The 25,691-nt window shown below is 41.2% G+C and overlaps 1 protein-coding gene across 1 annotated transcript in view; it reads left to right on the plus strand.

Annotated features, from left to right (window-relative positions):
- Positions 1–25,691, plus strand: part of mio (GATOR complex protein mio) — a 125,398-nt gene that overhangs the window by 26,677 nt on the left and 73,030 nt on the right. Inside the window, exons 4-5 of the mRNA XM_080277990.1 lie at positions 12,009–12,183; positions 22,888–23,018. Of these exons, the coding sequence (XP_080134116.1) occupies positions 12,009–12,183; positions 22,888–23,018 (306 nt within the window). The remainder of the gene's footprint in view (positions 1–12,008; positions 12,184–22,887; positions 23,019–25,691) is intronic.

Here is a 25,691-nt window from a genome sequence, read left to right on the forward strand (position 1 = left end):
AGTGATTTCCTGGTTTACAGGAAAAAATTTGTCTTGCCACTCAGTGTAGAGTTACTTGAAATAGAGTTCATGTCACTCAGTGAGTGGATGATGGGCATCCCCACTGACCACATACAATCTTAAGTTAGGTAATTTTGGTACATATGCAACACAGATAGTTAACTGTTGAACTGTAACTGCAAGAAGTGTGTGGAAAAAACAAAATACAGTATACAGTGCCTATATTTTGGGGTATTCAAGGAAGCGGGCAGGTCGCCATGGGCAGTGTTTACCGATGATCTCTGTAACTGGCCGCGTTGTTTACCAACCAGCACTCTGACTGGATGCGTCTGTGCGACATGCATTCCAAATTCTCAATAATAGCTTTCAGAGGTGAGTTTATAAAAATGCCCAGTAATGGTGGTGATCCGGGAATATTAAGTAACTCATGAAAGACTCATTTCGGTAGAAAATATAGAAAGGTGTTTGGTATACAGTATATGCAACACCAGCTGCAGGCAGCCATCTCTAGTCGCATGTTTACTGCCGCATTCAAGTGTTCATGCATATTCTTGCATCAGGTTTAAGTAACATTACATTTTTCAAACTTGACTGTACTGTACTTTTAAAGTAATATACAGTACAGTACAGGCAGACCCCGAGATATGATACCCCTAGATGCGATACCCTAGCGTAGTGATGGGGTAGTAATACCACCCTTCCCTGCAGAAAGATGGCCAAACCCTGGAATAAATTTTTTTTTTAAACTGATATTGATTATATTTGAGAATAAAATTTTGTGTTTAGGCTGATTTATGAACTGTTTTTAGACCTAGATTAATGTGTTTTAGTCATAGATGGGATGAACTTTGTCATTTTGGGGTACAGTTTACTAAGTTTGATTTTTCCCAGACTCATTTTTGATGATTTTTGGATTTTATTTTTGGGTTTATGTGAGTTATAAACTGCTTTTAGGCTTAGTTTAGCTAGTTTTAAAGCTATTTGGGGGTTTAGGTTAGATAGAAACTTGTTTTTGGACTCATTTGGGTGGGTTTAGGACTTGGTTAGAGGGGAAACCCAATGCTGAAAAACGCATCTCTTTACTGTACATATTAAATATACCCCGACATATACCTCGCTTAGCAATGTGTTTTAACTCAACTAATTGCATCATTAAACTGGAGTAACCCTGTATATGCCATATACTTGTATATATAGGCCATTTTTGCTCAGTTAGTGGGCTAGGTTCTTTAACCTGCACGAGCCTTCAGAGGCAGGCCTGGCAACATTGACCATTTGGTAGGGAGGTGGACGGCCATTTTTGCTCAGCTGGTGGGGTAGGGTCTACAGTAAAACCTCGATATTACGGACTTTAGTAGACCGGAATTCGCTTTTATTGGACTAGAGGAGCTACCGGACTAAATTCCTATGTATTGGAAGAAGTCCGATAAAGCCAGAAGCAGTCTGGACTGCCTGACCACTTCGGCTATGTTCACCACAATAAGGTAAATAAAAGACATGTTTATCAGTGTACAGTACAGTATTATTATATATATTATACCATTTGATTAATGCAGTGAAGTTATAATACAGCACAGTACTGCAGTGGTAGTCAAAACAGTTTAAAAACCATTCATGCAATCCGGACTAATGTCTGATATATCGGAAAAAGTCTGGATTAGCAGGGGGAAGTCCGGATGTCACTTTATCGGAATTTCGCATTTTTCGGAATGATTTGGGCATCAATTACTGTATTACCAGTGTGTGGCCAGAGAGGCCAGCTGACCACCCAGCTGTTTACAGTACTGTACTAGATAGTGTATACAGCGCATAAGTTATGTTGATCGCTTAGTGTCCAGATCACTTAACCCCTTAACCGCGGGGAGCAAGGGATCATACCGCGGGGCGTCACTTTTGTGATTCTGTGTTATTTTGAATTCGCCCGGACTTTCAGGTGGTGGCTTGTATCATCTATCAGTGCTACCAGTGTCCAGCTATACTCAGTTCTGCTAATATCATCTGTACTCCCATCCACTGTTGACAATTTAGCCATTTTCCTTGACTCCCCTCTTTACCTCCCCTCCATTACCCTCTTCTCCCGCCTGACCAGCTGCGCTGCGCTACACAAATCCTGGATGGATTTTTCCACTCATTTTATCCATTGAAATGTGCCCTATGCCCTATTCTTATACAAAATAATATATAAAAGAAAGAGAAAAGGTAGTTGATACTGCCATACATCTGGAATGGGCTAATTATCACCTGGCAACACCTCACGTGCACTTGTTCGCTAATTTTCCCTGTTTATTTCCTCTTGAAATATTCCGTATGACCTCTTCTCATAATAAAAATATATATAAGAAAGGAAGGGAGAAGCCTAAGTGATATTTACATTCACCTGTCTAGATTTCCTGCCAATCATTTCATACCATATAAATTAGCAGCTGTCACCATGCTGTCATTGTCAACCCTTCACTGCCCCTAGGCCACATCATTCAGTTTACTGTTGTCTTTCAAAGTGAAACTACGTCGGATTCGCGCCTGTCCAATTCCGCCGCTTTTTAGCCCCATGCAAAGGGTCCTGTGACCTCTACCCCTACTAAACCTCGTATGGGAAGGGGTAAAGGGTTAAGTGACTCTGCCGTGGAATTGAACTGGCTAATTATCAATGATAATGATGGACAGTGACTATGATCTTTCTGGTGACTCTAAAACAGTGCAAGTGGAAATGTGTATTATGTGTAAATAATGTGTAAACAGCAAGTGAAAGCAATGAACGTAAATATAACTGAACAGTGGAACATAGTTTTATAAGTTACTGCGAATGACAGTGCATAACATAGTGTAAATAAAATAGAAATGTAAATAATGTAAATGTACAAAGGAAAAGGGGAAAAATAAGTGTGTGGTAATCATAGGGGCATTTGTCTTCTTAGTATAATAGGAAAAGTGTATGGTAGGATACTTATTGACAGAGTTAGAGAAAGAATAGAGAAATTAGTTGGAGAAGAACAGGGAGGCTTTAGGATGGGAAGAGGTTCTGTAGATCAGATATTCATTCTTAGATCTTTAGTGGAAAAGTTTCTAGAGAAGGGAAAGAAGTTGTATGCGGCTTTCATGGATTTGGAGAAAGCATATGACAGGGTGGATAGACAAGGATTGTGGAAAGTGTTAAGAATATATGGAGTAGATGGGAAGTTGTTGAATGCTGTGAAGAGTATGTACGATGGTGCGAAGGCTGCAGTGCGTGTGGATGGTGAACTAAGTGAATTTTTCTCTTTGAAAGTTGGTTTGAAACAGGGATGTGTCATGCCTCCATGGTTGTTCAATCTGTTCATGGATGGGGTAATAAAAGAGGTACAAGGTAGGATAGTGGATGTTGGAGTGGCCCTGGTGAGAGAGGATAGTGTTTGGAAACTCCCTGTACTGTTGTTTGCAGATGATACTGTGTTGTTGAGTGAAGACGAAGGGGAGCTGCAAGGCTTGGTGGATGAGTTTGGGAGAGTGTGTAAGAAACGGAATCTAAAGGTGAATGTAGGGAAGAGTAAAGTGATGGTCTTTGAGAGAGGTGAAGTCAGTGAATGTACAGCGAGGTTGGATGGTGAGGAATTGGAAAATGTGAGTACGTTTAAGTACTTGGGTAGTGTGATGAGTAAGGATGGAGGTTTGGAGGGTGAAGTGCTTGAAAGGGTACAGCAGGGAAGAAAGGTTGCTGGTTCTTTGAAAGCAGTGATAAGAAACAGGGAAGTGAGCATGGAAGTGAAAAAGTTACTACATGACAGAATTGTGATACCAACTCTAACGTATGGAAGTGAAGCTTGGACGTTGTTGGAAGGACACAAGTCAAGAGTGAGAGCAGTGGAAATGGAGTTATTTAAGAGGAGCCTGTGGAGTCACATGGAGAGACAGGCTGACGAATGAGGATATAAAGGAGTGTTGTGGTGTTGATGTGGATGTGATAGGAAGCGTTATGAGGAACACACTGAGGTGGTTTGGCCATGTGGAGAGGATGGAGGGTGAAAGACTGACGAAGAGAGTGTATGTGAGTGAGGTGGAGGGGGGAAGAGGGAGGGGGAGGCCGAGGATGAGATGGAGGGATGGGGTGGAGAGGTATATGAGAGAGGGGGGTGTGAGTTGGGAGCAGGGCAGTGAAATGGCGGGGGACAGGGCGACTTGGAGGCGATTTGTTTGTGGCCACCCCAAACGGGATTGAGGCGTCTGGCAATAGATAGATAGATAGGTAGAAATAGAGAATGTAAATAGAATTGTAAATAAGTAGTAATATAAGAATATGAATATAAATACTTGGAGTAATGAAAGTGAAAGTGAAAGTTTTGCACTAGCATGTATAAATACTGGGAGTAATGAAAGTGAAAGTGACAGCTTCGCTCTCTATGCTAGTTTACAGAACGAGAAAGTGAATGCCTGGAGTGAAAATAAACTACTAGTACTGAAAGAAACTTATAGATAAATATTGTATATATAAATAAGTGTAATAAAGTACTAGGAATATAAAGTGTGAGTGTGTTTATAAATAATAAATGACAACTCCGCCTCAGAATACCATCAAGGAATGAGCACTGGAGGAAAGCTCTTATGCGCTTGTAATTTACATTGCATTCACCGTGTTTTTTTTTTTTTTTTTGAGTATGGATTCAAACTACTTGAAATTCATAGAATAGTGTTTGTGGTTATAATATCAGGCAGTGGTAACCATATTACGGGGTATCAGGAAGTGTAAAGTGGAGACTTCGTTACCCAACTTCAGAAGTCTCCACAAGTCCTATGGTAGACGACGAAGGCTCAACAAACATCCCAGGAGAAAGCTAAAGGTATGTGTCATATGCTTATATATTTATAATATTCTAGGACTAATAACTGATTTTTGGCAAATATTTTTAAAAAGTCAGTTGGAGCGCGAATATCCCTGCGGGACACGCACTGCACACCTCCAATAACCCTGCAATTAAGGGGTTAATGTCTTATTTTTCAGAACATATCATGGACGCCAAGTGGTGCATGGCTGTATATAAACAGTCAATCCTTGAGTAACACGCGGTTGAGTAACTTTTTTATTTTTTTTTTATTTATTTATTTTTTTTCTCACGGTGAGCATAATGTAATAGGTCATACTCAACACGGAAAATCCCGAGCTTACATGGGAAGTATCAGCTGGCCGGGCGATGCAGTTGGAAAGTTGTGTGCAGTGACATCTGCCAGGCTCGCCATGATTTGCCGGCTTACATCTGGGCACATCCACCTCCAACAACGAGGTCAACTACATTGTTTCAGCCCTGGACATCAAAGGATTTGACTTAGATGTTGAAGAAGGAGGTGCAGGCACAGCAACATCTCAACAATGACAACTACAACTCGGGGGGTAGGGAGCAGGGGCAGAGTTCCAGGGAGCCAGGCATTTACAACAAGCAGTTACCCAGATTGGTGGTAGGTGGTGGCGACCATCATCCACTCACTTGATGTAGTGCTGCCTACTTCTTTCTTAGCCTTTGTCATTCTTTTTCTGTGCCTCCCCTCCTCTCTTCCTATTTCTCGCATCTTTCCTTTCACTTCTTATTGCTTTTCTTTCCTTTACAGGTGGCTTTACATTGAGTGACAAGCCAAATGGTTTCCTGTAAGCCAAGAAACCATTTACAACGCTGGGTGGTAACCATATAACCAAACCATACGTGCTCCCTACATGTGAACAAGTGGGTTGGTGGAGGGTTAGTGCCCCTCCCCTTAAAACAAATAACTCAAAGTCAAATGGCCACCCTTTAAGGGATTATGGTGTCTGGCAATAGATAGATAGATAGTTACCCAGACAGACTCTTGCTATGTATTATGTACAATAGTGACATGGTATTTCCAAATGTCTTATTGAAATGAAGTGTTGACAGGATTGTTTTTTATTCTTGTATAGATTAGTGTATGTGTTGATGTTAGTTTTAAAAAAGATTCATAAATAGGAGGTTCCATTATTGATTTTCATTCTGCGTGCATCTTAGATTTTACCAGATATGAAGCATTCTGATTTACAGTAATCCCTCAATTATCTGACGTAATAGAGCCAAAGGCTTCTCCAGGTAGTGGCTCCTTCCGGATAGTGGACTTCTCCCCTGACCGCCATTCGTACATAACCTAACTTTGAAAACCAGCGTAAAAGACCATTACAGTACATTGTTCAGCACTTGTTCCTGTCGTTTAATACTACTTTTTCTGATCAAGCAGACCTGTAAATGACAGCAAAGCAATTACCATGGTCAAGCAGACCCATCATCCACAGACAAGTAATCACCATTGCAGGGCCATACCCTGCAGTGACATGAAAAAAAACATGAAAGGAATGGCTGCATAAGAAAAATGCGGTGGGCACATGAAACATAACGGTAAAATGGAATGATATCGTGGTAAAATAAAATAAAATCATGGTACAGTACAGTAAGTTAAAATAAAATCAATCTTACCCAAGATATCCTGCTTCTAAAGAGTCAGCATGACCCTCTTCTTTTTCACTGGTGAAGGGGCCATCATCACACACCCTAGGAAGAGGCATGCATGGAATAGCAAGGCCTGAAGCAGGAAGGGAACCACCGCAAAAGCTACCATGTGCACTGCCATAAAAACGGTCCGGGAGGAGCTGCTCACTACACAAGCAACACGCAGGAAGTGAGTGCGAGCAACGGGGGTGTCAGGCAGATGTAGGGTAAACAAACGAACCCAACACTGTGGCACCACCGGGCCATTGTCGTCGATCCGGGTGAAAATTTTTTGCACAACCACAATTTCAAAATGGACGGAAGCATTTTATCTGGATACTGGGAAAAAAATGTATGGATAATGGTTTGGAACAGCCATATCACAGCATTCAGGTAATGGATGGTCCGGGTAATGGCCGTCCAGGTAATTGAGAGATTACTGTAATTACCAAGCACTGTTTTGCTAACCTATATCATATTTTAATGGATATATAAAGATTTGCTTTATGGTTGTGTGATGATTGCAGAACACACTACGATTAATGAATGCTTTTAACGTGCACTGCTGTTTTGGTGCAAGTTTTTACCTACTGCACATTATAGTTTGCACGTTGTGAGGTAGGTTATAATCACTGGGGGATCTGGGCCCCGGTTAGCTTTCAGTGACTACAGTTAGGCATCCACTGCTATTTATTGTTTTTAAATTGCATACATTTGAGTTTGTTTGGTGTGTTGACATCATGTCCAGCCAGTGAGATCGGCAATAACCACGCCATTGCGGATGTTCTGATGGTGCTCTGTAATATCAGTAAGTAGGTATATTTCATATGTTCTCCAATATTTTTAAATTGAAAATCAAATGGTAATCACCTGAGATGTATCTAATACTAAAATCGTTTTCTTTAAGGGTGTAGGTCTGTAAGAAAACAGCTCGAATTGCAGCATCACTCTCATTTGTATTTACCCTTTTGTTTTTTGTTAGTTAATACTATTCATGCTGATAATTGTGGTTCAGTTATGTATCTTTCAGTGTTTTACCTGATGGTGAGTATAAGTAGGGGGTAATTTATGTGGGGCAGGGTGGTAAGAAGGGGTAAATGAGCATTTTGGAAAGTGGCCAGACTACATTGCACCATTATACATGCAAATGTATTGTTAAGTGACACAGGTTTGAGTACCATGGTCCTTTTCTGGTCCATATCATCCGTATTACTCAGAGACTGACTCTATAATACACAGTCCAGTCACTTATTACCCAAGTTTCTAGGACACGTGCGTAGAGCGCACCAGGGGGGTGAAAAATTAAACAATCGGTTATGTGTTAGTTGGCTTTGAAAATGCGAAATTCGGGATGACAAAGTGAGCCGAATCCAGTGTCGCACTGCAGAGCATGACCAACCCTTGTAGAGCACAGGAGGAAGTGACGTGGGTCATGACGTCAGCGCGCCATGTGACATAGCGGACATCCGCCAGCTTCTCTCAGCTGAGCCTAGGCAACCTCACACAGTGAATACAGTCCCCTTGTTTACACAAAGCCACGTTTCCTGGGTCCCCCCCCCCCCACCATCATCGTGATCTCATCAAGTCAACTAAGCCTTTCCTGCATATATTTTAAGGTGAGGGGCTATTGTGTGGGTTGTGTTTACTGTGTAAATGTGTTTAATATCCCCTAATCATCATCATCATCTAATTCTGTGTTGCCCCATGAGAAGCATAGGAGCCCGGGACTAGGCAAGCTGGTCTTGACATTTAAGGTGAGAGTAACCAGCCTCATACATCCTTGAGTTGCATTATGTGAGCAGTAAACCCCATCCACCCCTTGGATATAAACCTGCACAGGCTTAATCTGATTGGAGTGCCTTAAATACCAGCTAAACCACCAGGCACCATAGTTTAGTTATGTGGTTACCACCCAGCATAGTAAATGGTTTCCTGGTGTACGGGAACCATTTGGCTTGTCACTCAGTGTAGGGTCACCTGCAGACAGAAGGAAGAGGAAAGAATGAAGGTAAGAAAGGCAAAAGAGGAACAATGGAAAGAAGGAAGGAAGAGAGAAAGGGGCAGTCACCCGAGAGCAGCACTACAATGATTGAGTGGATGGTGTGTACCCCTACCTACCACCATGATACATAGGCAAAATGACACACTAGGGGCCAGAGGGGGGACTTTTGAGGTAGCCATCCCAGCAGTTAGAATTTTCCCCATAAGGTACAGTACTGTATGGTATTTGTAAAGCGCAAAATATCTATAGAGTGAGGTCTTCTACTGGCCAAATTCTCGTGTATTAACCCCTTAACCGCGGGGCGTCACTTTTGTGACGCTTGGGAGCAAGGGATCATACCGCGGGGCGTCACTTTTGTGACGCTTGGGAGCAAGGGATCATACCGCGGGGCGTCGCTTTTGTGAGTCTGTGTTATTTTGAATTCACCCGGGCTTCCAAGTGGGGGCTTGTCTCATCTATCAGTACTGCCAATGTCCAACATTAGTCAGCACTCCTAATCTCATCTGTACTCCCATCCATTGTTGACAATTTAGCCATTTCTCCCCGTTCTTGACTCCCCTCCCTACCCCCCCTCCATTACCTTATCCTCTCGCCTGCCCGGCCATGCTACGCTAAGTAAATCTTCCCTGGAATTTTTCACTGATTTCATCCATTGAAATAAGCCCTATGTCGTATTCTTATACCAAATAATATATACAAGAAAGAAATAAGGTAAGTGAGAGTGCCATACACCTGGAATTGGCTAATTATCACCTGACAACACCTCACGTGCACTCGTTTGCTAATTTTCGCTGTTTTTTTCCCCTTGAAATATGCCGTATAATCTATTTTCGTAATAAATATACATGTAAGGAGGGAAGGGAGAAGCCTAAGTGATATTTACATTCACCTGGAACTACCTAATTTATAATGTATTGTCTAGATTTCCTGCCAATCATATCAGTGCTACACAAAGCTGTTTCAAGATTTAACATTGGTAGCTCTGATTATATATCTCCTAAGTAGGCCTCTAATCTATTTTCGTAATAAATATACATGTAAGGAGGGAAGGGAGAAGCCTAAGTGATATTTACATTCACCTGGAACTACCAAATTTATAATGTATTGTCTAGATTTCCTGCCAATCATATCAGTGCTAGACTTAGCTGTTTCAAGAACCAGTATTGGTAACTCTGAATAACCCCTAAACAGGCCTCCAGGCTGGCCCTGCGTTATCAGTTTACTCTCATCTTCCGAAGTGAGGGGACGTATGTTTCTTCTTGCTGACTTCAAGGCCTTTTTTCACCCCCATGCAAATGGCTCTGTGACCTTTACCCCCTACTAAACCTCGTGTGGAAAGAGGTAAAGGGCTGACAATTGATAAAAGAGTGACTTCGATCTTTCTATTGAGTAAAACAGTGCAAGTGGAATTGTAAATAATGTGTAAATAATGTGTAAACAGCAAGTGAATGTAATGAATGTAAATATACGTGAACAATGGAAAATAGTTTTATAAGTTATTTCATGTGACAGTGCACAACACAGTGTAAATAAAATAGAAATGTAAATAACGTAAATAAAATAGAGAACGTAAATAGAAATGTAAATGAGTAGTATTATAAGAATACGAGTATATACCCTAGGAGTAATGAAAGTGAAAGTTTCACTCTAGCATGTCTGAATGCTATGAGTTATGAGAGTGAAGATGAAAGTGACATTCACTCTCAATGCCAGTATACAGGACGAGAAAGTGAATGCTACGTATTTTACTGAAAGAAATTGAATCCCTACAATGACAGTAAACTAATACTACTGAAGGAAACTTATGGATAAAGACTGTAGATATATATAAGTGTTATATAGTAATAGAAATATAAAGTGTGAGGGGTTTTATGAATAATAAATGACAGAGTAACAAAAGCGAACTAGTGCCAGTGCGACGATCAGCCGCGCTCGTAATTTCCATTGCTTTCACAGTGTTTTCTTTTTTTAGTATGGATCCCAAACTACTTGAAAATTGTAGAATAGTGTTTATAGTGTTTGTATCTGGCTGTGGTAATCATATTACGGGTTGTCGGGAAGTGTAAAGTGGAGACTTCGTTACCCTACTTCAGAGGTCTCCACAAGTCCTACGGTAACCGACGAAGGCTCAACAATCATTCCAGGAGAAAGCTGAAGGTATGTGCCATAAGCATATGTAATTTTATTATTCTAGGACTAATAACTGATTTTTGGCAAATATTTTTTGAGAGTCTGTCGGAGCCCAAATAACCCCGCGGCACACGCAAGTCATTGGTAAACAAGCCCGCGGTGTAGGGGTTAAGCAAATGGACTGCATGTATATACTGTATATATATATCATCATCATCATCATCATCAGCCATTACAAGTCCTCTGTTGAAGAAAGGCCTCCCCCAACCTTCTCCACAAATTCCTTGACAGTATCTGTATACATACTCTTGTAAATGTATTTAGCCTGCTTGTTGACACAAGGCTTATATTTTGTAACTAAAGCAACAAATTTTGTTTTACTGTGTCTGGATAGTGATGTAATTCATTAAGCAATGGTGCTCTTATAATGCACAAATGAGAAATTTGACATTGTTTTTTATTACAGTACAGTATTATAATTTGAAATTTGTTAATCTTGATTAGCAAATTGGTATGTCAGGAAAAATATCACCACAGTAAGGTGTGAATAATTGGTACTGTCATACCTTGGTATGTGATGGGGTTGTCATGTGAAAACAGATTGTATACCAAGAAGTCACTTTCAGCCACGCCTTTATTTTATTTTATTTTTGTTTAATGCAAGGAAGAAGGAACCAAAGGCCAGGAGCCTGCATATTATTCCCTCCAAGAAAAAACAGAAACAAGATAACAGAGAGCCAAATTCAAGATCCGTTCAATCCGAGATGCCTGGACACACTGCCTTGGTATGCAATAGTTGAGTTTGCAGTTGATTGATAGTACAGTTGTTGAATATTTATACCCATTTTTGGGCTAACAGTGATAAAAATCACATGTACAGTTTTTTTGATGGCCAAGAATGATGATTCTTTGCAGGCACTTGCCACCCAAGCATGCCGATACTCATATGTTTGAGCCAAGATGGCTGCCAAGTGTTTACATATATATCAAAACACTACCACTACCACAAAATAGCAGTGCAAGTGTGTGACAAATTGTGCAATGTGGAATATTAAGTGGAGAGATAACTTTTTGTGTGTGAAATACTGAAACTTGTGACTTGGAAAATGTCACATTGCTCTCCCTCAGCCATGGAGGTGTGGGGAGGACCCTTAGTGGTAACTCCAACCAGCCTAGGACAAGCTTGAGGTGAGGAACAAAATTTTGTGAGATTTTATGTTATGTGGCCCTTGACCTCCATCCTATCCCCATTGAACCAGTCCTACATTGACCTGAGCATACCAACTGTTTTCACTTGACATAACCCCATTGCATACTGGGGCATGACAGTATAATGTAATGGTTTACTTGTAGACTGAGTACAATTCTGATTCACCTCTAGTGTACAGTATGTTAATATTCACCCATATGCTTTTACACAGTTCCCAAGCATTCTCGCCCAGTTAGTTCAGTGGCATGGAGCAGTCAGGAGCCACAGCTGCTTGCAGCTGGCCTGGAGAAAGTACGAACAGATCATTCAGTTGTGGTGTGTGATGTCACTCGTCCCTCGCAGCCACAACCGTATTCCACCTTGGATCAGCGTAACTCCATCTCTGGGTTAGTGGTTGCAAAAAATTGTTAAAATAGCTTTTTAATAGCCATAAAAAGATGTGTGTGTGTGTGTGTGTGTGTAATTCACCGGGTCGGTCAGGTTCACGTGATGGGGGGCATGATCGTCATCTTTTACCCTCCTGGAAGAGAGCTGAGAGTTCATATAGTCTGAACTAAGGGCAAGACTTGTGACCTTCACACACGCACACACCCATCTCCCTGCACAAGGAGGACAGTGACCATTCGCTTCGTCAATGAAACTTTTCGCAACCTAAGTGAGGCGTGAACTCCCGTCTACCAGTTGGCAGTCAAGAACGTTACCACTGAGCCAGCGAGCGGTGTGTGTGTGTGTGTGTGTGTGTGTGTGTGTGTGTGTGTGTGTGTGTGTGTGTGTGTGTTTGTGTGTGTGTGTGTTTATTTACCTGTTTGTAGTATACAGGAATTGAGCAATGCTTGTGTTGTCCTGTCTCCATATCCACATTTATCTAGTCTACTTTTACACACGTGAATGTTTTTCTCCTGCACCACCTCTTTGTCTAAGTCGTTCCAAATATCTCTGTATTTACCTAATATACCTAATTGTGATATACATGAAATATGCTATGTTCATGGGTTTCCATCGCTGTTTCTCAGTAAGTCAGATTTAGCTTTAAACTCGTTTAAGTTTTTAGGCTGGACGATCTCTTTGTCCAGGCTATTCCATAAGTCTGTACTTCTATAAAGAGAGCTATGTTTCTTGATATCCTTCAAGCAGCTTGACTTCTTCAATTTCATTCCGTGTCCTCTTGTTGCTTGTGTGTGTGTGTGTGTGTGTGTGTGCGCGCATGCACGCCTACAATGGTGTATGAGTATGTTCTTACCTAATTGTTCTTACCCAATTATATCTTAACAGGAATGAGTCAAGCTCGTACTGTCTTGTGTATTAAACCACTTTTATCATACATATCTTTTAATTTATGAATTGATTTGGCACACACTATTTCATTTGGTAATGCATTCCACTGATCAATTACCCTATTAGGGAAACTGAATTTTCTTATGTCTTTATCACCTCTCTTTTTATGTAGTTTTTTGTAGTGTCCTTTCTGATGCTTCCCCATAAGTTATATACTCATTTGTGTCTATTTTCTCTGTCCCTGAGATGCATTTATATAGCATAATCATGTCTCCTCTTGTCCTTCTCTCCTGCAGTGTTGATAGATTCAATTTTTCTAGTCTTTCTTCATAACATGTTGTGTTAGGAAAAGCTCCTGCACAAGATCCAGGAGTTTTTGGTCCCAACAGCTCTCATGGACTCTCACATGTAGAATATATGTTTGTTTTGGGTGGCACGTATAAATTTGCCACAATTACAGCGAGGTTGGATGGTGAGGAATTGGAAAATGTGGGTACGTTTAAGTACTTGGGTAGTGTGATGAGTAAGGATTGAGGTTTGGAGGGTGAAGTGCTTGAAAGGGTACAGCAGGGAAGAAAGGTTGCTGGTTCTTTGAAAGCAGTGATAAGAAACAGGGAAGTGAGCATGGAAGTGAGCATGGAAGTGAAAAAGTTATTACATGACAGTATTGTGATACCAACTCTAACATATGGAAGTGAAGCTTGGACGTTGTTAGAAGGACACAAGTCAAGAGTGAGAGCAGTGGAAAGAGTTATTTAAGAGGACCCTGTGGAGTTACATGGAGAGACAGGCTGACGAATGAGGATATAAAGGAGCGTTGTGGTGTGGATGTGGATGTGATAGGAAGTGTTATGAGGAACACACTGAGGTTTGGCCATGTGGAGAGGATGGAGGGTGAGAGACTGATGAAGAGAGTGTATGTGAGTGAGGTGGAGGGGGGAAGAGGGAGGGGGAGGCCGAGGATGAGATGGAGGGATGGGGTGGAGAGGTATATGTGAGAGGGGGGTGTGAGTTGGGAGCAGGGCAGTGAAATGGCGGGGGACAGGGCGACGTGGAGGCGATTTGTTTGTGGCCACCCCAAACGGGATTGAGGCATCTGGTAATAGATAGATAGATAGACCTTCCCTTCAGATGTGTTAATCTCTACTGCAGTCAGTTTACGTGTGTGGGTATATAGTGGTCCCCTGCATTTAGCGTGTTTCAAGTTAGTGATTTTCGCATTTAGCGATAGGTTAGAAATGGTGCCAATCCCGTGCATTTAGCGATTGTCTTACTCATTTAGCGATGTGGGGCGTGAAATGCCTTGCCCGTCTGCCACCCGACCGCCATTGTTATCATTGTTGTGAGTGTCTGGCGACCTTAGGTGTTTTTTTTTTTTCTCTCTCACAGTGCCGAGCATTTGGCATTTTTCACTGGTGAGTAGATGTATAACCATACAGTACTGTATCTGTATAATGTATTGCTAATACACTTTCATTTTCAGCACTTAAAGTAGGAAATTGGGGGTCAAAAGGGTGACTTAGAGGATGAGTGCAGACTAACTGATATTTTTCCCATATAAAGTACACTTCGCTTTTAGTGATTTCACATTTAGTGATGGTTTCGCCAGACTAATTAAATTGCTAAACGCGAGGGACCACTGTATCTAGTTCTATTTCTATGACTTGTAGGTTTTTCTCTGTTAATATTATCATTCCTCCACCTTTTTTTAAATTTCTATCTTTCCTTCGTATATTACATTCCTTTAAGTTTAGGGTATCATTTGATATCCTTTGGGTTAATTTTGTTGCAGTTAGGCAAATAATATGTGGTTCCATTTCTTTAGTATAGTCTTTCATCTCTAATAATTTAGATACCATTCCATCTACATTTGAGTACATCAACTTCATCATCTTGTTTACATACTTTCAATAGTTTGAGTCTGCTACTGAACCTCCCTTCATTTTATTCCCTGCTGGTTATGTACCACTTTTGTACCTGCAATCCAATTACAATGAAATCTCGAATATTGATGGACTTGCATACCGAAAAATTGCATCAAAATTCAAATCATCGAAATTTAAAGTGAACTTCTTATGGGAAAAATTAGTTTGGGTCTGGGGCCTCCGAACCTCACTACGTAAAAAAATGAAGTTTTGCCCACACCCCCTGTAAACTTTATGAACTATAATTTTGGTTAAGTAACTCTAGTGATGAGGTGAAAGAGAGAGTGTCCAGGTGCTTGAGGGTGCGAAAGTGGATGTATGTGGAATAACTGAAACAAAATGGAGAGGAGAAAGTGTGAGAGAATGGGAGTATGGATGGGGTATATGTGCAGGAGTAGGTGAGAATGAGAGGGCAAAGGAAGGAGTATGTATAGTTGTGAGTAAAAGATGGAAGAAGAGCATAAGACAGTATGGATCAGTTGGGTCAAGGATTGTGTGGGTAAAGTTGAAAGTTGGAATACAAATGTGGGCGATTGTGTGTGTGTATGCACCAACGCAAGATCGTGCTAGAAGAGTGAGAGAAGAGTTCTGGACAAATGTAGAAGTGTGCATGGAAAAGTTTGGAAGGAATGAGAGAGTGTTTTTGATCGGTGATATGAATGGTAAAGTTGGGAATGTGGAGGTGGATGGAATAGTTGGTGAGTGGGGTGTGCCTGCTGAGATAGATGAGAATGGGAGTGCGTTAGTGGACATTTGTGCTGGGAGGGGGTTGGTGATAGCCAATACCCTCTTCAGGCATAAAATGATCCACAGGTATACATGGCGAGTGATGAGAAGGGTGGGTGGTGAACTGAATGAAAGAAGGCAATGATTGATTATGTGTGTGTGGGTGAAAGGATGCGAAGATGTATAATGGATGCAAGAGCTTATAGAGGTTGGGGGTGTGGACTTTCTGACCACTACTTGGTGGTGGCCAGAATTAGGATTCAAGTAAGATGGAAGAATAGAAGAAGGGAAAGACGAGAGGAAGGAGTAGTTGCAAGGAGAGTGGAAAGGTTACAAGAGGATGAGAAAAAGGCAGAGTATAAGAGAGAAGTGGAGGAACGATTGGGCAAATATGAATTGGAGCAGATGGGAGATGTGGAAGGTGTGTGTAGGATATTTACAAAAGAAATATGTGCAGCATGTGATGTGGTGTGTGGAAGGAAGAGAAGACGGAGGGGGGTGCAAGGAACAGCGTGGTGGCCTGAAGAGGTGAGACAGGCTGCGGCACAAAAGAAGAAAGCATACAATGAATGGATGAGAAATAGGGGCGTGGAAGAAGTTGAGAGGCGGAAGAGAGAGTTATATGTAGAAAGAAAGAGAGAGGTGAAAAGATTAGTAAGAAGAGAGTGGATGAGGAATTTGGAAGGAATTTGAGTGTAAAGTGGAGGGACTGTAAGAAAATGTTCTGGAAAGAGGTGAAAAGAGTTAGACAGGGTGGAAGTGAAGTTAGCAGGGGAGTGAAAGATAAAAATGGTAGATTACTAGTGGAGAAGGGAGAAAGAGTGAGCAGATGGAGAGAACACTTTAAGGAACTGTTGAACATGGAGGATGGAAGTAATGCAAGTATAAGTGGCTGGGGAATGGCTGGGAGAAGGAGGGAGGTAAGAAGACAGGAAGAAATCAGTAGGATAGAAGTTGTGGAAGCAATGAAGAAAGTTAAATCGGGGAAAGCCCCAGGAATTGATGGAGTGTGTGGTGAAATGCTGAAGCATGAGGGAGAGATACTAGTAGAATGGATGTGGAAGATGTGCAGATTGGCCTGGGAGGAAGGTAGAGTCCCGGAGGATTGGAAGTCAGGTATAATTATTCCCATGTACAAAGGAAAAGGGGAAAAAGGAGTGTGTGGTAATCATAGGGGCATTTGTCTTCTTAGTATAATAGGAAAAGTGTATGGTAGGATACTTATTGACAGAGTTAGAGAAAGAACAGAGAAATTAGTTGGAGAAGAACAGGGAGGCTTTAGGAAGGGAAGAGGTTGTGTAGATCAGATATTCATTCTTAGATCTTTAGTGGAAAAGTTTCTAGAGAAGGGAAAGAAGTTGTATGCGGCTTTCATGGATTTGGAGAAAGCATATGACAGGGTGGATAGACAAGGATTGTGGAAAGTGTTAAGAATATATGGAGTAGATGGGAAGTTGTTGAATGCTGTGAAGAGTATGTACGATGGTGCGAAGGCTGCAGTGTGTGTGGATGGTGAACTAAGTGAATTTTTCTCTTTGAAAGTTGGTTTGAAACAGGGATGTGTCATGTCTCCATGGTTGTTCAATCTGTACATGGATGGGGTAATAAAAGAGGTAAAAGGTAGGGTAGTGGATGTTGGAGTGGCCCTGGTGAGAGAGGATAGTGTTTGGAAACTCCCTGTACTGTTGTTTGCAGATGATACTGTGTTGTTGAGTGAAGATGAAGGGGAGCTGCAAGGCTTGGTGGATGAGTTTGGGAGAGTGTGTAAGAAACGGAATCTAAAGGTGAATGTAGGGAAGAGTAAAGTGATGGTCTTTGAGAGAAGTGAAGTCAGTGAATGTACAGCAAGGTTGGATGGTGAGGAATTGGAAAATGTGAGTATGTTTAAGTACTTGGGTAGTGTGATGAGTAAGGATGGAGGTTTGGAGGGTGAAGTGCTTGAAAGGGTATAGCAGGGAAGAAAGGTTGCTGGTTCTTTGAAAGCAGTGAAAAGAAACAGGGAAGTGAGCATGGAAGTGAAAAAGTTACTACATGACAGTATTGTGATACCAACTCTAACGTATGGAAGTGAAGCTTGGACGTTGTTGGAAGGACACGAGTCAAGAGCGAGAGCAGTGGAAATGAGTTATTTAAGAGGAGCCTGTGGAGTCACATGGAGAGACAGGCTGACGAATGAGGATATAAAGGAGCGTTGTGGTGTGGATGTGGATGTGATAGGAAGCGTTATGAGGAACACACTGAGGTGGTTTGGCCATGTGGAGAGGATGGAGGGTGAGAGACTGACGAAGAGAGTGTATGTGAGTGAGGTGGAGGGGGGAAGAGGGAGGGGGAGGCCGAGGATGAGATGGAGGGATGGGGTGGAGAGGTATATGAGAGAGGGGGGTGTGAGTTGGGAGCAGGGCAGTGAAATGGCGGGGGACAGGGCGACTTGGAGGCGATTTGTTTGTGGCCACCCCAAACGGGATTGAGGCATCTGGCAATAGATAGAGATAGATAGAACTCTAGTTCTGCATTGTATTGCCACACGTTAGTGTAGCATACAGATTTTTGCCTTGTCAGCAAAGGTATACTTGGTGTATTTCTGCCCCTTCCTGTATTCCCATTTCTCCTTTGGCTGCAAAGATTTAGAGGTGCTAGGCTGCTCTTATCCATTACCACTGCTGCCTGAAGAACCACTCTTGCTTGCCATCTTGAAACAGGTAAGTTGCAATGAAAATACAACAAAAATACATACAATGAAACTGCAGCGAAATGCACGTCCACACGTGGAAGGTACAGGCTGAAACTGCGGCGCTTGGCTGTAGAGGGCAGAACAGTTGCAAGATGGCCGCTGACAAGAGAACATCATATATTCATATGCGAAGCATACTAAGATATAACGAGAAATTAAAGGAAAAGAATCATTAATAGAAATACTAAAACAAAATTAATCACAGGTGGTAGCAAATACAGTGAGCAGAATACTGAAACGAAGTAATTATGAATATAAGGAGCATCATAGAAATGAACAATAGAGACTGAGAAAAAAAAAAGCCATCTTGTTTAAAGACAAGAACTCCCGGATGGGAGTAGGCGCCAACAGCAGCGACAACATCTCCTTGCGCATGGCTTGTTTTGGTTAGAGTCGGGCCATGAAAGCATCGAAAAACTCGATTTTGGCATTGAAAAGTGAAATAGGCTGACCACTCGAAAATGCATCGAAATTTGAATCATCGAAATCTAAACCATCGAAATTCTAGATTTCACTGCACTTTCTAAAAACATTTACTCATCTCTTCCTCTGATCTTTCCTTGTTCTTTGTTTTTGTTTCTTCCCTCTTCTCCTTTAGTGTTCCCAAATCTTCCTGAGTTAGGCATCTTTTTATCCATGCTTTTTTTAATTCCTCTTTTTCCATGAGTTTGTTTTACATTTTTAAATATTTTCCCTACAGTGTTTGCACTCCAGAAGGTTACTCTCAGGGGCCTTGACTTACTTCTCTCATATTTCCCTAGCCATTTATGTTCTTCTCTATCTTTATCACAGATATCTTCTGATACTTGCTTCAGTATGTTCATTATATTTTCCATCTCCTTTTTGTCCCTTGAGATTTTGTTTTTTATTTCTTCACCGTCGTAAAAACTCTTGACAGCACCTAGCAGCTTCCCATCTACACTGTACATGCGCAAAACTTTCCACAATCCTTCTCTGTATTTATGATGGTAGTGAAGCATGTGTAAGGGTTAATGGGCATCTAAGTGAATGGTTCACGATCGATGTTGGTGTGCGACAAGGTTGTGTGATGTCCCCATGGTTGTTCAATATACTGTATACAGTATATATGGATGGGGTGATGAGAGAAGTAAAAACATGAATAATGGAGAGGGGGATGGCTTTGGTAATGAATGGTGATGGATGGAATATCTCAGATTTGTTGTATGCTGATGATGCAGTACTACTTGCAAATACTGAACAAGAACTTGGTAGACTAGTGCAGAGTTTTGCTGATGTCTGTGAACGTTGTGCCTTGAGAGTAAATGTAGAAAAGAGTAAAGTGATGGTTATTTTAGAGAGAAGGTGACTCCCAATGCGATGATACAGTGAATGGAGAGAGACTGGAATTGGTGAGAGAGTTCAAATACCTGGGTACAGTGATAGAAGAGAGAGGAAAATGTGCAAAAGAAGTGGAAAGTAGAGTGACAGATGGAAGGGAAGTAGCTGGTGCAATGAAGGTCTTGATAAGAAATAGAGGCTTGAGTGTTGCAGCTGCATGATGCTTACTTGAGGGAGTGTTAGTGCCAGCTTTAACATATGGATGTGAGACTGTGGTGTGGGATGAAAATGAAAAGGCTAGAGTGAGAGCATTGGAGATGGGACGGCTGAGGAATGTATGTGGAATACAGACAATGGATAGGATACAAAATGATGTGATTCATGAAAGATGTGGAGCGAGGAAGTCTGTGGACACCAGAATCAGTGAGAGTGTACTGAGATGCTATGGTCATGTGGAGAGAATGGATAGCAATAGAGTGGTGAAAAAGGTATATCTGAGCGAATTTGAAGGAGGGAGGATGCGAGGTAGGCCAAGGAGAAGGTGGAGAGATATGGTGGATGAGTGTGTGATAAAGAGAGGTTTGGAAGTCGGTGAGGCTAGGAAACTGGCAAGAGGTTGAGCTGGCTGGATGAATTTTGTGAGAAGAAGCACATGATCAGGGGTTTGGCCCCCCTTTTTAACAAGAAGCACATGATCAGGGGTTTGGCCCCCCTTTTTAACATGACAGCATATGGATTGACTCTATGGGATACGTTTATGTGAAGCTACAGAATGTGGTGAAAGTTTTTGGCAAATCAGATTGAGCCAGGATTCCAGGGGCTTGAATGATGAGTGAATGGAAATGTGGACCATTGAGTTGGGCAAACTTAGGCTGTCTGGATGTTTCTGCTCCTCACCCTGCCCTAGTGTGGGAAAGGAGGTCTGGATGATGATGATGATGATGATAAGATTTTGAATTGATTGCAGTAATATCTGAAATTGAAATTAAATTGAAGTGTCGATTGAATTATGGTAAATTTAGCTAGTGTGTAATGTTGCTTGAATTGTCATATTCAGGAAATGTTGCTTGAATTAGGCCAAACTAGTGATTGTACAGTATATTCATATCCAAATATTGTTTTCTGCAAAACAGTAAGTTTAAGCCTCTTTTTGGTAGTACTGTATGATATTATGTAATAGTGAAGTTACCCCAAGGACAAAATGCACAGTGCTTCCTTGGTTATAGCATACTTGGTTATCACATTGTTATCATGGCTAAATGAAATCCTGCTCTCCAGGTGTGATAGTACATTTTTCGGTTCAAAAACATCATTATTGCATGCCTGAGCAAACAGTGATGATACAGTGTCAGTGGTGTCTGGTGGCTTTGAGGGATTTGAAGATTAGGCCCTACACAAGTAGTTAATCCCAAGTGGTGGAAACTACTAACTCCCCACCCTCTGGCCATGGAACCCTTTACCTCAAGCTCATCTCAAGTCACTGCATGGTAGTTATGCCCAGTAATAGATTTAATATTCATCTGTATTGTGCCCCTTTCATCACTTTCTATTAACCTAGCCATGCCTATGTGTGTTTCTGGTACCAACCCTAACAGTGTGTATGTATTTTTTGGTCTAAATTGTTGAGAAAGGTATAGGCTAATTGGGATTTGAGCTTGGGGTACCTGGGACCATCTCTATCTCTTTGTCTATCTGTGTATGTGTTTTGGCACAAATTTATTATCACGCACCACGTTTGGTACCAGTTATGCACGATAACCAAGGGATCATTGTAAAGATTTTGTTTGAAGAAAACATAATGTTTTGCTCTGGTTTGGTTGTTCATTTGCCCATCCACACCCTGTGGCCCGGCTAGCAATACTACTCCCTCGGATACATACCCATGAGGTTTGTGTGGTTAGTCATGTGAAATCTGAGTGGTTAGATATAGAATGTTGCCATTTATTTGTGAAGTGCACCATCATCTACTCACTCAGTGTAGTGCTGCCTACTTATTCCTTCACCTTTTGTCTCATATCATTTCAATCATAAATGCTCCAACATGTTTGCATACGTCAATCTTGGTCACGTTTCATTATTCTGTATCTGCTCTCCTCTCTTCCTGTTTTTTCATCTTTCCCATCATGTCACTTTTTATTACTGTACTCTTCTTTCTTTTTCAAGTGGCTTTACATTGAGTGACATGCCTAAGCAAGGAAACCATTTACAGCGCTGGGTGGTAACCATATAACCAACTCGTACATGTGCCCTACGTGTCAACAAGTGGGTTTGCGAAGGGTTAGTGCCCCTCCTCATAAAACAGCTGACTCAAAGACAAATGACCACACTTTATGGGATTATGGCGTCTGGTTATAAATAGATAGATAGAGAGACATCATCATCATCTTCATCATTATCATCATCATCATCATCATCATCATCATCATCATCTAATCCAGTGTTGCCCCATGAGGAGCTTTGGAACCTGGAGCTAGACAAGTTGGTCCTGACCAGCCTCAAATACCAGCCTCACTCATTCCCAAGTGGCATTACTTGAGCAATAAACCCCAACCATCCCTTGGATATAAACCTGCACTGGCTGAATTCAATTGGAGCACCCTAATTACCCATTAAACTGCCAGGCACCATAATTTGGTTTTATGGTTACCACCCAGCATAGTAAATAGTTTCGTAGTATAGGAAACCATTTGGCTTATCACTCAGTGTAGTCACCCATAGAAAAAAGAGGAAAGAATGAAGGAAAGAAAGACAGAAGAGGAAGGAAGGAAAGAAGGAAGGAAGAGAAGAAGTGAGACTCCACTTATTAAGAAAAGTTGTGTGTAGACAATTACAGCTGTGAGATGGAACCAAGATTCCTGAGACTGAATGATGCATGAATGATGTTGGCCCATTTCTTTGGTCATACTGTTCATAGTTTTCCCATTTTCTCTTCTTGTTCCTGGGTTGTAGATCACCATCTTCAAATGGGATAGAGCATTAGGAAAACAATAATAATGAATATAGATTAGTATGTCCAGTTTGAGTTGATAGCAAATGTATTTCATAAATGTGTTTCAGTGCAGTAAAAAATATCTGAGGTAGGCAAAATACTGAATAATGAATTAATGAAGTTTTGCTGCACCTTATATTCCCAGAGAAGTTTTGAAACCCTTGGCAGAATATGGTCTGGCTGAGACAACTCACAGTTTGGCATTCTCCCTTCATACCCCTCGGACTCTCATTGCAGGCATGAACAATAAACATATCAAGGTCTTCGATCTTAGAGGTAAGATAATTATTTAAAGATTTTAAGTTTTCCTTTTCTTTTTCAACATTCGTAGCACACCCAGACAGGGTTAATTCTGAAAATCATCATTACAGCACTTAATTGTTTGATATTTTTTCTTGTGAAGAATTGTAGAGCCACGATAGCTTGATCTGAGAAAAACGTTTATCACATCGAAGTCCACGCATTCATAAACACGTATTTTTCAGTGGCAGGTGCTTTAGGCTTGCAAATCCCATAGCCATTGTAGTAGTCCCATCACTTGAATGGAAAGACAGACTGACACATGAGGAAGTGAAGGAGCATTGTGGTGTGGATCTGGATGTGATAATAAGTGTTAGGAGAGGTACATTAAGGTGGTTTGGCAATGTGAAGAGGATGGAGAGTGAGAGACTAAAAAGGAGAGTGTATGTGTGTGAGGTGGAGAGGGGGAAGAGGTAGGGGTAGACTGAGGATGAGATGGAGGGATGGAGAGGAGAGTTATATGAGAGAGAGGGGTATTAGTTGGAGGGAGGGTAGAGAAATGGGAGGGGACAGGATGAAAATAAGCAATTTGCTTGTGGCTACCCCTTACTGGATTAAGGCATCTGGCTATAGGTAGATAGATGGTTTCATTAGAACCATTGTTATTCAGCTAATGGGGAGATCCAAAAATTTCCCAATATCCTTTCTTAGTTCTTAAGATATCTTTTTGATAGTACATGTATGATGTATGTGACAATAAGCACAATATAAAGTCTCACTGATTATGAGTAGGGATGAAACAATTATAAGTGGCAAATAATTTTTTTTTTTTTTCATATACTTTGATAGATGATGAATGCCACCTAGTTTCTGAGAGGATGATTTGAAGCTGCGGGGTTAGCAGAGGGGGGGTTGGGCGGTGTTTTGAATGTCTAAACTTAGTTTTCCACCTCCTGTGCTGCGCAAATGGTACTCGCGACTGTGTAGAGGACTACCTATATGTAGGTTTTCTTCATTGTGCAAATTGAAAATATGCATACTGGACCCACTTTAATGGGGGGCCTAGTGTAACAGGAACAGGAAAGGAGAGGAGAGAGGAGATAGAAGGTGTAAGAGAAGCAGGGAGGGAGAGATTAAGATAATGGGAAAGAAGAATATTGGAGAGAACAGAGTCATAGGCTTACTAAGGTTATCCAGGTGTACAATACTTTGATAATAAGGTGGTCACTGTTAGTAGATGGATATGGAGCAAGTAGTATAAGTGACCAGAGCAGTGAACTAAAGACATTGGATGTGACCCTTATGGCACAGTGCTTGTGGTAGGTGGGGGTGCTCACCATCCACTCACTCAATATAGTACTGCTGTCAGTTGTCTGCCCTTTCCTCTCCTGTCTCCATTCCTTCCATCCTCTTCTGTCTTCCTTTACTTCATTCTTTTCTTATCATTCTGCCTACGGGTAACTTTACACTTCCTCTTCTGTCTTTCTTTCCTTCATTCTTTCCTCCTCCTCCTGCCTGTGGGTGACTCTACACTGAGTGACAAGCCAAATAGTTTCCTGTACACCTGGAAACCATTTACTGTGCTGGGTGGTAACCATATAACCAAATTTTGGCACCTGGTGGTTTAGTGAGTAATTATTGCGCTGCAATCGGATTGAGCCTTTGAAGGTTTATATCCAAGGGATGGTTGGGGTTGATTGCTCATGTAATGCCACTCAGGGATGAGTGAGGCTGGTCACTCTCATCTTAAATGTCGGGACCAACTGCTTAGCCCCGGGCTCCTACGCTCCTCATGGGGCAATGTAGGATTGGATGATGGATGGATGTCACTAGGGTGATCAGAGTTAAGGAGGATCAAGCAATTGTTTTATTCCTTTATTTTTTATCTCATTTTACACTCTCCTATAGTCCTCAGTTATGGTTTTTACACTTAAACATACATTTTGGTCATTCCATTAATCTTCACATTTAGGTATAACCAGTTATTTTCTTTCTGTCGGAATTTCAGTTTCCATCCACTAAATGTGAAACTGTGTAAAGATTGATGATGTAAAAATGCAGGACATTTAAAAGCTTACTGTAGTGATAATAACTGTCACTACAATATATGTTGTTTTAAGACTCTCTGATGTCACTGTCTTATGTCTGTTTGCCTCTATATAGAACAGATTGTCCATAGAAATTACATGAGCAGGCAAGTTGTAGTCATGTACAGTATAGTTTTAATGGGAAAGTAGAGGTTAGGCTAGAGATGTGATTAACACATTTACTTTATTTAATGAGTTGAAGGGTTCATATACAGTTTTCAGATATGTATTAGGCATAGTTAACCCAGTAGTCATGTATCTTGAGGCCCCATTGAATCATCATTAATGCTGTCACACAGTCATTATTCTGTCTGGTGCAGCTCTTTAATATTGGGTATGTTATGCAGATTGATACATTGTCCATTGCTGTTGTTGTAATAATAATGTAAATGATATATGTAATTCTCAGGTGTCTTGAATCTTGGATTATTCTTTCCTTGACCATTGATATATGGTAAAATAACTATTTGGTGTGATAAAGTAGCTGAAATCGTCTTTCCTAGGATGCCTCCAGATTCACTTAATTATTATTTTAATTTTTATGTTAAAGACACCTGAAATTTTATCATTGCAGACCCAGTCATTGGCGTGGTATATGCTGAGTAATATTAAAGCCATTGGT

This window comes from Coenobita brevimanus, chromosome 71 (genome assembly GCF_032717465.1).
Source record: "Coenobita brevimanus isolate Jiangsu-jjx chromosome 71, ASM3271746v2, whole genome shotgun sequence".
Classification (NCBI taxonomy): Eukaryota; Metazoa; Arthropoda; class Malacostraca; order Decapoda; family Coenobitidae; genus Coenobita; species Coenobita brevimanus.